The sequence below is a fragment of the Sprattus sprattus genome, assembly GCF_963457725.1.
Source record: "Sprattus sprattus genome assembly, chromosome: 10".
Lineage (NCBI taxonomy): Eukaryota > Metazoa > Chordata > Actinopteri > Clupeiformes > Clupeidae > Sprattus > Sprattus sprattus.
The window spans coordinates 14,314,114-14,327,660 of NC_137908.1; the positions used below are offsets into that span (position 1 = coordinate 14,314,114).

The 13,547-nt window shown below is 47.4% G+C and overlaps 1 protein-coding gene across 2 annotated transcripts; it reads left to right on the forward strand.

The window, feature by feature from the left end:
- The first annotated feature begins 54 nt into the window (after positions 1–54).
- Positions 55–13,103, forward strand: znfx1 (zinc finger, NFX1-type containing 1). Of its 2 annotated transcripts, none has more exons than XM_080845924.1 (15): positions 55–185; positions 2,446–2,561; positions 2,674–3,896; positions 4,196–4,482; positions 5,306–5,547; positions 5,785–5,907; positions 6,189–6,337; positions 6,953–7,096; positions 7,810–7,912; positions 8,123–8,382; positions 8,539–8,678; positions 8,945–9,245; positions 9,708–9,818; positions 10,029–10,124; positions 10,344–13,103. In XM_080845924.1, exons 2-15 carry the CDS (start codon positions 2,495–2,497, stop codon positions 12,789–12,791), a joined length of 5,694 nt encoding a protein of 1,897 aa, XP_080702050.1. In that variant the 5' UTR covers positions 55–185; positions 2,446–2,494; the 3' UTR covers positions 12,792–13,103. The 2 variants fall into 2 exon arrangements, with proteins under 2 accessions (XP_080702050.1, XP_080702051.1); XM_080845925.1 differs by having other exon boundaries at positions 2,680–3,896.
- The last annotated feature ends 444 nt before the right edge of the window (positions 13,104–13,547 follow it).

Genomic DNA, 13,547 nt, shown 5'->3' on the forward strand with positions numbered 1-13,547 from the left:
ATACATGGTTTCCTTTTTGACTACACACCACACTCGAAGCATTCTCAGTCGAAAACGAAAGCTGGCTATCAGGATGTCGCACAAACGAAACTTGACTCGGTGGTATATAAAGCCGGGTCTATCCCAACTTGACACAACCATTATTGCAGTGAGAGACGTGAACTAACCAGCGACCAGAAAGAAAGGTAAGATTAAAAAAAGATTAGCCTCTGTCCTCTTTTGTGCTGCTAGTAGATCATGTAGCTAAGTTACATTAAGGTTGGATATTGACGTCGTTCGTAAAACATGTATCCGGAAGTATTTTAGCGTCACTCATTTTATTTAAAGTATTCCCATACGCCGTCAAAATGTAATGTATTACCTCCTGGGTTTGAGGACAAATGGTAGTTGTGGGCTGATTAATCTTATTTGGAACATATAATAATTTACAGTCTAGCATAACAGTGCTACAGCAACAACCCACATAGCAAAATATCCCTTTTATGTAGCGATCAATAGCGAAAATAGAAACTGATTATTTTTCAAATTTCGAAAATTGCATACAGTAGATAGAGTATTAATATACATCGGAGTAATGTTGAATGATCTAAGAGGTGAGCCTTGTTGTGGTTTCAATATGAATCATGAGTTGCTTGGAAATAAAACTAGGCCGAAGGTCACATGTCCACTAGGTGGCGGAATTTATCCAAATATCATGAATAAACTTCAAAGAAAAGCTGGGGTATCAAAAACATGTTTCATGAGCAGACAAGGGGCATTCATTTCCCATCACATCGCTACAGAAGTTACAGCAGTGATCTCAAAACATTTCCTTGAAAGAAGAATTTGCATGACTTTCAGTACAAAAACAGGTGGTTTACCTTAGCAAGAGAGTAGGCCCCAGCAAACAGGATAAGCATTCAGAACAAATAACAATGTCCTCATTAAATTTCATCAATATCAGATTGTTAAATAAGCATAATTACAATTTTAAGTTGATAGCTGTTAAAGGTAGGGATAGCTTGACAGTCTTGAGCAAGATGTTGTCTCAATGGAGGACTCAGGTAGCCTGACGATGTCATACTCATAATTCTAGTCAGAATATGAGTCTGAGACCGAACCATTGGGCTGTGATTATGGGGCGTGTTTCAACGAACCAGGAAAGAAAATTCCTCTTTGCTGAATTGGATACCTAGAACCAATCAGAGCAACGTAGTATTATTACCATCTGATAGATTAAACTTTTACCTGATCCTGTAGGAAGGACGGCAAAAACATTGTTTCAATCGACAAATGCCTTGATCGCGTTTCTCTGTTCCTCTTTCAAAATGAATGCGCTGTCAATATCTGTTGAGATATGCCTGCTCACGTTACTTAATTAGCACTCAAGGCTAGAAGCTACCATTTGTTTCAATGTTTTTTTTGTCTACGCGTTAGCATAACCGATCAATAATGGTCTAGAGTGCTTCAGTTAAGACCTACAATCTTTGGCAACACTCGTTTTGCGTATACACAACTAACCGAGTCAATGTAGACCTAAAAAAGTCGTGTAGATAGCTTAAATCATATAAAATATGTCCCACTAAGCTCCCGAGACGGCGCCATCTTTGTCCGATGTATAGGCTATTCTATCTATATCTGTCCATCAACGTATAAAGCCCGCCCTTACAATTTTATTGGTCAGATCACTTTTCGGTGGGCTTGAATCCCTCCCAACTAGCTCGACTCCAGACTGAATCTCCCAGACCAAACATTTTGTGGGCGGAGTTCAGGCTGGTATCCAGGCTAGGACTCAGGAGATGTAGTTGATAGAAAAGATGGGCATTTTATTCTACCCAAAGGCCAATAAGGCAGTAAAACAATGAAAATAGATAAATAATATAAACTTTGTAATAATCACATATAATGGACAACCTAGTCACATATACAAAAGCACATAAACAGTGGTCTAAGTAATAAAAGGACCACTTAAACTAGTCCATGGTGAGAGCTCCAAAGACTTACGTCTTAATGAAACGGCAACTCTCCCGAAACAAACAAAAAGCTTGTTTAAATAGCCTAGGCAGTAACCCGCAATTGGCTCATGCCAATCACTGCAGGTGTGTCATCAGCAGGCACCAACACCTGTGGCTCAAATCATCCCTATTTAAACACTTGGCTACTAACAGCCTAACAGTCCCATACCTGGGAAAACTCAAATCGTAGTCAACAATGGCTTGGTGAATGCACAGCTGACACATGATACAGCAGCCTAATGCTGCTGTGGCGGTCACGTATGCGCACCATAGCGTTTAGTTGATCTTAGCATTAAGTCATCTTATGTGACTGCTGTCTTTCAGTTATGAAGAAAATAAAATCTAATAATTCAAAAATGTATTATACGGTTTATTTGACAATGTGTTTTCAAACATGTTCTTTGGAAGTAACGTTGCAAGGTGACCATTGTACCTCGTCTTATGTTCATAGTTGAAACTGTAGATCAAGCACACCCTCAGAGGACTTTCACAGATAGAAAATGGAGAACCCAAACAGGGGCAACAGGGCAAGAGCAAGGCCAAGACCAAACGCTGGGCAAAGAGGAGGTAATGTCAACCATCCCATGATGATGAACTTCACAGGCTCTGTGTGTTGTGTAACTCGCTCAATATAGCCAATTTGATGAGGGATTCTCTATTCATGGTTTGCCTTTGTCAGTTGCAGAACCTGGTAATAGACAAGTTAATGGTGTACCAAATTGGGAAAGACGAGGTGGTGGAGCAGGAAGAAGGGGAAGACGTGCAGCAGGAAGAGGAGAGGCAGGAAGGGGAGGAATAAGAGGTCGTGGAGGAGGCCCCTTGGCAGATGGAGTATTTAACAGGGACGACCATCAGGAGAACAGGAGGGCTGAGGACCAGGATCATAGAGTAGATCGAGGCCATGAGGCCCAGAGAGGGAGAGGAGGGAGACATGGCATTAGAGGCAGAGGGGCTGGAATGGCCAGGGGCACTGGGAAGGAAGGCACACCTCCAGTACGTAAACTTGGCCTCAAATATTTGGAGGGACTTATGGAGAAAGAGCCTTCGGAGGTTGCCATTACTCTGTCCACTAACATGGGTCTACAGCTTCTGCTGGAGGAGAAGACAATGGGTCATGAACTGGTTCAGCTGCTCTGCCAGATTTTGTGCAAGGCCTTCATGTCTAAAAATGACCGCAAGACTGTCCAGCACTTGGCTGGAGTGATAAAAGACTCTGGATTTTTGCAAACAATATTGCCACATTATGTGACGGGAATGATGTCAGACCATCTCCCAGCTCGCCGAGAGAAATACCCTCAGCATGTGGACACCATCATAAATCTGCTCAACAGCGTGATTAGCATCTTCCCTGCTAGTTCTGTCCGTGTGGTGTCCACCCTCGTGATGCTCCTGAAACCAACCATCAACCTGCTGCGAGCCTCTGGCCTGGACATTCTGGAGGAGACAGAGGAGAACCTGGAGAAGATCCAGGAACTGGTGAATCACCTGCAAGAGAAGGCCAGAGACGGGACGCTGCGCTCGGACAACTACTCCTTCCTCACGGCCGACGAAGATGCCCCACCGGGGGAGGGGGACTTCCGGAACATGACCATCTACCCAACGGCCGAGGAGTTCCACCAGGAACAGAGGCCCTTCCTGAGGCCCAACATCACGTCCCAGCGTTACCTCAGTGCCCACGTCTACCTGGACACCCACTTCCGTCTGCTGAGGGAGGACTTTGTCCGGCCCCTGCGGGAGGGGATCCAGCAGTTGCTCCGAGACCAGGGGGGCCAGGATGGTGTGCCCATGAGAAAGAGACACTTTGACGACATCAGAGTCTACTTTGACACCCGGCTGATCATCCCCCAGTGCACCCACACAGGCATTGCCTACAAAGTGCAGTTTGACACACGTCCTCTTCAGGTTAGTAAATGAGACTGACATTTAAGGACAACATGCAGTTATATCAGTTCACAAGACTGTTGAACTTATTTGTTAAGCCACTTGAAAAGACATGAAAAGCACTTGCTATTGTTTTTTGTTTGTCTATGTCATACTATGTCTGACAGCGCTAAAAATGCCCTAGCGGGTCTTATGTATTGTGGGGTTTCTCAGTTGTATTAATATTTGTTTTGGGCTAAAGCATTCTTATTTATATATGGTTGTGAGCTTCCTTGTGTATTTAGACTTGTATTCTCTGATGGTCTGTTGGTTCTTTGTAGTTTGTCCGCTGGCAGAATTCCAAACGGCTGCTTTATGGCTCACTCGTCTGCCTGTCCGTGGACAACTTTGATACCTTTCTGTTTGCCACGGTGTCTGATCGGAAAGTCGAGGACCTCCAGCAGGGGCAGGTCCTTCTCAGCTTTTCCCGAGACAGCCGCCCAGCACTGGCCCGAGTGCAGCCTTCCGACTCCTTCCTGATGGTGGAGACCACAGCCTACTTTGAGGCCTATCGTTATGTCTTAGAGGGCCTTAAAGAGCAACAAGCGGATGAGCTTCCCTTCCAGAGGTTTGCTACAAAACATAAAAACCAACAATGCATATCTATATATATTTCTATCTACTGTATATTCATATCCATGTTATTAACCCTCCTATTATGTTCAAATTTTACTCACATCTGTCATGTTTAGGGTCAATTTGACCCCAGCAATTTAAACCTTAAAAATGTATAATAATATTTTTTTTACCCAAGTTTATGTGTCAGGTACTTTAGGTATATTTGTTAAGTACCTAAATAGCCCTTAAAAATAAAACAATACCCCCACCCATCCCCCTTATACATCCAAAATGCATGTTATGCGACTATGGAGAAATATGCAGATCACCATAAAATCTCTCTGATTGACCTAAAATTGGAAAGAGATATCTTTCTGGTGTTTTTATGGCTTCATTTATTTCTAAGTTCATATTGTTGTTATACATAACTTTTTGAATAAAAAACTATTTCTGTTATCAAGAATAGTAACAATTTGATGAAAAAAGTTGATATTTCTTATATACAGTATTTTATACATTAAAACAGCCTGGGGTCAAATTGACCCCAAACAACACCTATGCGTACAGCATGTGTACAGGGCATTGAAAACACATCAACATGATCATTTTGTGTTTACCCAGTTGTCCCCATTAAATAAGGAAAAGTCATTAAATATGAAGCAAAAATAATGTCAATCATTAATTTAGAGACGTTAAACATTGAATGGGGTCAAATTGACCCCAAACATAATAGGAGGGTTAAAAGGGATATTCTGTACAGCTTTTCCTGAGCTCTACCCCTTGTGCAATTACAACAATTTCTTCATGAAATACTGCTGTAAACCTCATTGCAGGTATATTGTAGAATGCAGCCCAGACATTCGTCCCCCTGCCTACCTTCAGATGAATCCTAGGCAGTACGATCTGTCCAGCATTTTAGATGAGGACTGTAAGGACAGTGTGCAGCCCTTCAACCCTCTGGATGCTGATGCCTGGCCCAGCCAGGAGCAGCTGGGGCTGGATGAGAGCCAGCTCAGGGCCCTTAAGCTGGCCCTCACCAAGGAGCTGGCCATCATACAGGGACCACCAGGCACAGGTGATACAGACAAACAAACAACTAATAAAATGAACACAAATAAGGTAACGAATAGACAATTGAAATAAATAATGGACAGTATTGGGGCAGTAGTGGAAATTACTGAGACCGGAGCTGACCCGCAATACAGATTGATATCCTATAATCGTTAGATTCTACTACATTTGAGAAAATATGCTGGACTTAATATTGCATTCTGAGTTCTTGCTGAGGTCGAATGTGCTCTCCCTCCTCCAGGAAAGACTTACACTGGGCTGAAAATTGCCCAGGCCCTGCTGGATAATCAGCTAGCCTGGGGCCATGACTCTCCCATGCTGGTGGTGTGCTACACTAATCATGCACTGGACCAGTTTCTGGAAGGTATGTGACCCTCTTTGATCTGTGGCAGTAAAAAACTAATTTATGAAAATGAATGCCACTCTCTCGGCTCGTCCCGGGGCCGCTGCAGAACATTCACTGTGCTCAATACCTCGTGTTGCTGGTTTCCACGGAGATATATATTGGTAAATAGTGGAGGCGTGGAAATGAATGGTAATGGTGTTATGGCAGAATCTTTGACCCAAAGCACTAGCCTCTGTTTTTGACCTTAACATTTACCGTTGGCTCATCTGCACCGGACGGTGCTTCTCTCTGCCCTCCAGGAATTCTCAAGTTTCTTGAAAAGGGCATTGTGCGGGTCGGAGGCCGCAGCAGCAGTGAGGCGTTGAAGTGCTTCGCCCTCAGGGAGCTGACCAGGTCGCCCCAGTATCGCCGCGAACTTCCCCAGCATCTCCGCCGCGCCTACTTTGAGGTGTGCACCACCAGATACCCACCACCCCCCTGCCGCCCACCTCAACACACTGAATACTCCCCTCTGCTCCCCCCTGCCGCCCACCTCAACACACTGAACACTCCCCTCTCTTACCCCCTGCCGCCCACCTCAACACACTAAACACTCCCTTCTCCTCATGAATCATTCCGACAGATTCAGACATCCCTATGTTAGAATAGTGAGCATGAGAGACTAAGAAACTAAAAGACTCCAACTAAAAAGTGCTCCAATTTGAGTTCATATATTTTGGCGTATGAACACTTGCGCTCTTTAGTAATGTGCCCTATGAAGCCCCACTCTGGCTTCGCTGGTCTCTGATACTTTTTTTGGAAAGAAGGGCCGTGATCATCAGTAAATGATGAAATGAGGGAGCTTAATTTTGATCACTCTCTTTACCGTTTATGAAGATCCCCGAGCTGCAATGCCTCGGGGACCCAGGGGGCTCCAGTCAGTGAATCAAAAACTCTCTCTTTCTCCTTCACTCTCTCTCTTTCTCCCTCACTCTCTCTCTCTTTCTCCCTCACTCTCTCTCTCTCTTTTTATGCCAGTCTTTCTTATCTCTTATTAATCTGCCGGCATGGGGCTCTCCCTCAGATCCATAAGGAGCTGGCAGAAGCGGAGCAGCTGATTAAAAGGCAGACTGCCCAGTTGGAGTGCAGTCTGCGTGGAGTCATCCATGAGCAGTTCCTGGAGAGGTACATCTCCGAAGTGCACTGGGACAGCCTGTGTCTGCAGCCGGTGAGTCACTGCGTCGCCTCGCAATTTCTTTCTCGCCGTTTGTGCGTTGGTGTAGTTTGAAGTGATTAGCCAGGGTTGGAACGTTCTAGATGCCGAAAATGAGAGGCCTGTGTGTACTGCACTACAATGCAGTGAACTATCAGATCTCACTCTTCTTTCTCCAGGCCGGTAGTGCTAATGAGCAAATTCATAGTTTAAAAAACTGGCAAGGATTTTTGCCTCTCCACCTGTTTAATTTACTGTTTTATTCTTGTCCTTCATGTTAACCATGTGTGTGTGTGTGTGTGTGTGTGTGTGTGTGTGTGTGTGTGTGTGTGTGTGTGTGTGTCTGTGTCTGTGTATGTGTCTCTGTGTTTGTATGTGTATGCATAGCTTTTATTATTTATTTTCCTTAACTGTGGCAAGTTTAAAAATGAAGCAGCCCTGTGAATTTCTCACCTTGAGGTAGTGCAGAAAATACACAGCTGACAGCATCCACTCAGCGATGCATGTTGTATGAGAGTCGATCTCGGAAATTACCAGACGGATATAAAATGTTCCTTGAGAGTCTTGGATGGAGGGTGGTGGTGGTGGTTGTGGTGGTGAGGAGGGGGGCGTCAGAAATTGTTGGTGTGAAATTACCTTGAGATAAGCTGAGACGCTTTCAGATCTTACTGCACTGAAACCGCCTCTGATGAGCCATGCTGTGGATTTCATGAAGTGTTTGCCCTCAGACTGCAGATGGATTCCAGTGCATCGGGAAGAGGCGCTCCATGATCTTGGAGTGGCTGGGCCTCGGATCCACCCATTTCCAATACAGGCCCAACGGGACTGTCGGTGAGCGCCACAGCCGGCTTTTTACACTTTACTCATTTTTCATTTGTGATGTACACCGCCGTCATAATCGCCATGATCACCGTCATAGTCACCATCATCATTAGCTGTAAATGGGATTAGACATCACAATCCGCCACAGAGCTGTAAATCACTACTTTCCCTTCACTCCCCAACTCTCCTCCCTCTGTTTCTCTCCCTCCGTCTGTCCAGACGAGGAGGACGAGGGTGGGCAGGAGCAGGAAGAGGACCTGATCGAGGTGGAAGAGGAAGCCGACCTGATCCAGGCCGAGCGGGTCCTGGACGATGCCGTCCACCGGGACACAGACCGCGACCGGGAGAGTCAAAGGAAGAAGAAGGACGAGGAGGATGTGGAAGCGCTGGCGGAGCTGATGCTCGCCATGGCCGTGGGGAAGACCCAGCCAGAGGAGGAGCAGCCTCCAGGGCAGAGCCAAGCTGGGGAAGAGTGGGAGGTAATTAGGCAACGGGGGTAGGAGTGTGGGTGGTAATTAGCAATCACTCCTCTGCTCACTGAGCCTGTGTTAATTAACTAATGGAGTGCTCCAGTGTTGGAAATGAGTCTGCTGAATGTTTTCTGTGTGTGTGTGCATCTGTGTCTGGGTGTCCAGATGCAGAAACAGCAGAAGAAGAAGTTGAAGCAGATGATGCGTAAGGAAATGAAGAAGAGCTCGGCCATGACTGAGGCAGAGGAGGCGGGAGCGATAAACATCTGGACACTTCCACAAAAAGAGAGATGGAAGCTGTACCGGTAAACCCCCCTGACTGTAGTCAAGAGCTTGTAGTTCTCACACTGACTATTAGATGGCAGTGTAGGACAAGACACTCAGTCTGGCATGTCCATGTTAAATGGATGGTGAGGAAAGGCAAAGACAAAGACAAAGGTTTTAAGATCAAAATATTCAAAGTGAAGATGATTGAAGAATCAAAGTATGTGTGCGCCACGTCAAATGGCCTCAAGCAGATGCCCCCTGAAAAAATAAATTGAATTGAATTTAACCGTCTTCTCTCCCTCAGCCTGTGGATCCTCCGGTACCAGACGGAAGTCCGCACGAAGGCCCTGAAGCACGAGGAGAAGTACCAGGAAGCGGCTGAGCGTCTGGCTGAGATCCGAATGCGTGAGGACCTCTGTGTGCTGCGCAAGGCTAAGGTCATCGGCATGACAACCACGGGAGCGGCCAAGTACCGGCAGGCCCTGCAGGAGGTGCGCCCCCGCCTGGTGATCGTGGAGGAGGCAGCAGAAGTTCTGGAAGCCCACACCATCACCACACTCAGCAGGGACTGCGAGCACCTTATCCTCATCGGGGACCACCAGCAGGTATGCCACTGCCATTTACTAGACAAACACATAGTACATCAAAGACAGGCTCATTCACACACACACGCACACGCAGGCGCACACATAAACCCACACACACACACGCACATGCACACATACATCGAAGATAGGCTCATTCAGACATGCACACACACGCACACACATACAAACACACACACGCACACAAACACACACACACACACACTTAATTCTTGCTTCTTCAGAGTTTTTCTTGTGAAGCTGAAGGCAATTTTAAGTGTGAAATTTGCTCTACAGTATAACTTAAGCTGACATGACTTGACTTCTCATCAAAATGCTAACACACATCCACTTAACATTGAAATGTAAACGTGTTGAATTTCTTGGAGCTATGATAAAGTCTGTTTTGGTTTTGGTGAGACATCAGTGTTTGACATCTGAAATTACTTTTTGCGGGGTGTGCGTGCCTTGTTGTCTTAACAGCTTAGACCCAGTGCCACAGTGTATGATCTGGCCAGAAACTTCAACCTGGAGGTGTCCATGTTTGAGCGTCTTGTGACCATGGAATTCCCCTATGTCCGGCTCAACTACCAGGTGTGTGTGGGTCACTATTTACTCACTTTGTAATCCTTTTCACACTCAGGTGACAGGCACACCACTTGCATTTTATTTCATTCTCTGTAATATCATATACCAGTTTTCATGTTTCTATATGGTGAAAGCATAATATTTAGTATACATACATATAAAAATACATATTATGTATTAGTAACCCGCCCGTGTTCATATCTGTGCCTCACCTAGCACCGAATGCGTCCGGATATCGCCCGTCTGCTCACTCCTCATATCTACTCTGAGCTGGAGAACCACCCCTCCGTGCTGGATTATGAAAATGTTAAGGTTTGTGCCATAAGCAGTCTTCTAATGGAGTTGGATTTCATACCAGGTAGTGTAGGTAGGAGGTAAGGTAGTGTTTTGAATGCAATATGAAGTTTATATATACATATGACATTTTGGATCTGCACAGCTATAATATAAGAAATGTCAGCTCTGTGTTGGAGGACCATGTGAGGGAAATCTCCCTTTATTGCTTTTCATTCCTCTTCTTTGCTTTGACAGGGCGTTCTTACCAACCTGTTCTTTGTGGAGCATCAGGCACCAGAAGAGGAGATCAAGGAGGGTCGCAGCCGTCAGAACCGCCACGAGGCCCGCTTCGTGGTGGCACTGTGCCGCTACTTGCTCCAGCAGGACTACCAGCCCTCTCAGATCACCATCCTCACAACCTACACGGGCCAGCTCTACTGCCTGCGCAACCTCATGCCCGCCAGTGAGTTCTCCGGTGTCAAAGTTCACGTGGTGGACAAGTACCAGGGTGAGGAGAACGACATTGTCATCCTGTCGCTGGTGCGAAGCAACCCAGAGGGGCAAGTGGGCTTCCTGCAGATCCCCAACCGTGTGTGTGTGGCGCTGTCACGTGCCAAGAAGGGCCTGTACTGCGTGGGCAACATGGCTATGTTCAGCCGGCGGGTGAAGCTGTGGAGCGCCATTCTGCACACGCTGCGGGAGCACGGGCAGGTGGGCAGCGCACTCACGCTCAGCTGCCAGAACCACCCGGAGCGCCAAACGCAAGTGGCGTCGGAGGCCGACTTTCTCGGCGTGCCCGAGGGCGGCTGCAGCCTGCCGTGCGAGTTTCGGCTGGAGTGCGGCCACGTGTGCACCCGCGTCTGCCACCCGTACGACCCTGAGCACAAGGAGTTCAACTGCCTTAAGCCCTGCCCCAAGATGCTGTGTGAGCGCGGCCACCGCTGCCGCCGCCTCTGCTACCAGAATTGTGGCAAATGCTCCCTGCCCGTGGAGAAGGTCATCCCGCAGTGCCAGCACAAGCAGATGGTGCCATGCCACAAGGAGGAGTCGCTCTTCATCTGCAAGGTGCCCTGCGACAAGGTCCTCGGATGCGGCCACCCGTGCGAGGCAACCTGCGGGGAGCTGTGCACCATTTACTGCATGGTCAAGGTTACCATGACGCTCAAGTGTGGCCACACCCAGGAAGTACCTTGTCATGTGTTGAGGAAACCGGCAGAGCCCACCTGCGAGGCCAAGTGTGGCACGATGCTGAAATGCGGGCACCCATGCCCCAGCACCTGCCACGGGTGTAAGCGTGGGCGCTTCCATAAGCAGTGCAACAAGCGGTGCCAGCGCATCCTGGTGTGCTCCCACCAGTGCCGTGAGCCATGCACACGCGACTGCCCACCCTGCGACATGCGCTGTCAGAACCGATGCGTCCACAGTATCTGCAAAAAGTCCTGCGGGGAGTCCTGTGCCCCCTGTGCCGAGCCCTGCGCGTGGCGCTGCCCGCACCAACGCTGCAGCATGCTCTGCCATGAGCCTTGTGACCGCCCACCCTGCGCCCAGCCCTGCGACAAACGTCTGCCCTGCGGTCACACCTGCATCGGCCTCTGTGGGGAACCGTGCCCCAAAAAGTGCCGCGTGTGCCACAATGACGAGGTGTCGGAGATCTTCTTTGGCACGGAGGACGAACCCGACGCCCGGTTTATCCAGCTGGAGGACTGCATGCACTTCTTCGAGGTCTCCTCTATGGACACCTACATGGCCCAGGATGAGGACCAACAGGCGGGCGTGGAGCAGCTGGTCATCAAGCTGAAAGAATGCCCCAAGTGCCGCACACCCATCCGCAGGAACCTGCGCTACGGGGCCCACATTAACCGCAGTCTGGCCCAAATCGAGATGGTCAAAGAGAAGATCAACGGGAAGCCAAGTGACATTAGGCTAAAGCAGAACACCCTCAAGGTCCTCCTGGGAGAGCAGTACAACCTGAGGCTGTTCCTCCCACAGGAGTTAATTACAGTCCAAGAGAGGCTGGACCAGTCGAACCTCTCCCTGCGAGTGCTGTGCCACCAGGAGAACCTCATCATGTTCCTGGAGCGCCTGGCCAAGTTGGCGAAGATCATGAAGAGGGCCATGTCCGGCCTGCAGAAAGAGATCTTCTCCGTGCGGCTGAAGGAGTGCCTCAGCTTCCTGGAGGATCCAGACCAGCGTTTCTCCGAGCAGCAGGTCTGGGATCTGGAGCGGGAGCTGCAGAGGCTCGCCTACTTGGCTGAGCTCAACAGTCGCTGTGAGAAGTGCATTCTGGCGGTGCTAGACGACCAGGTGAGCGCAGAGGTAGACGCCCTCAGGCAGGTGCTGGTCGACACCAGGCCGTTCACAGAGGAAGATGAGTGCTGGGTCAAGCAGGCACTGGCTGACCTGGACTCCAAGCTGCCCAGTAGCGGGCTGGGTATCACCGATCAGGAGAGGCTGATGATAGTCAAAGCCATGGGTCTGGCCCAAGGCCATTGGTTCAAATGTCCCAACAATCATGTCTATGCCATTGGAGATTGCGGGGGGGCCAGGGAAAGGGGTAAGTGCCCAGAGTGCAAAGCCACCATTGGGGGTGCATCCTACATTCTTACAGCTGGCAATGCGGTGGCATCTGAGATGGATGGGGCTCAAGATGCTGCGTGGTCTGACGCTGCAAACATTGCAAACTTCAACCCTAATGGACTGTGAGTTTGTCAGAGTGCTTTCGTAATCCTTTTTAAAATATCAAAGTAAAATTGATTCATATGTGATTTTTTTTTTCCAAATATGGCACTTACTTAGCTACGTACTTACTGTTCTGAAGGTTCTGCAATTTCATGAATTGTTTTTGCTTTTCATTTTGGTGTGATTTCAGAATCAATTTTCACATGTATTCATACTTGCTATCCAGGGATTTCATGTAGAATGGCTGTTCTACCGGTTTCTATATATGAGATAAATGCACAATGATTTTACTGGAAATACAGTTTTTTATATATATATTTAATGCATGCTGGCAGACTACCAGACAATAATGATTTAATATAAATTGGTAAATTGGTTTCTACTTCCAAATATTGGTAACACTGTACCTCTATCTGCATAAACTGGGACTCCATTTCAACCATGTTGTTTGTTCATGGTAGACTTGGTAAATAAAATAATGTATTCACTTTTAAACACGTGAGGAGCATTTTGGGTGTGTTTTTTCATTTAGGCCAGTAGGTGGCAGGAGTGTATTTACCCGCCTTCCTTTGAAATGGGAGAAATGATCAAAGCTTTTAGAGATAAAAAAAACCCCACCAAGTTGAAAATGGGAAAAAACAGTGATAACCTTGTGTGTTTGCCAATGATCTTTTGTCAGATATGATGTGTTTTCATTTTTTCATTCATTCTTTTATCTGATTTGGCTCCATCAGACATACGCCTTCGTCCACGTATGCTCCCACACAGAAGATAAATTAA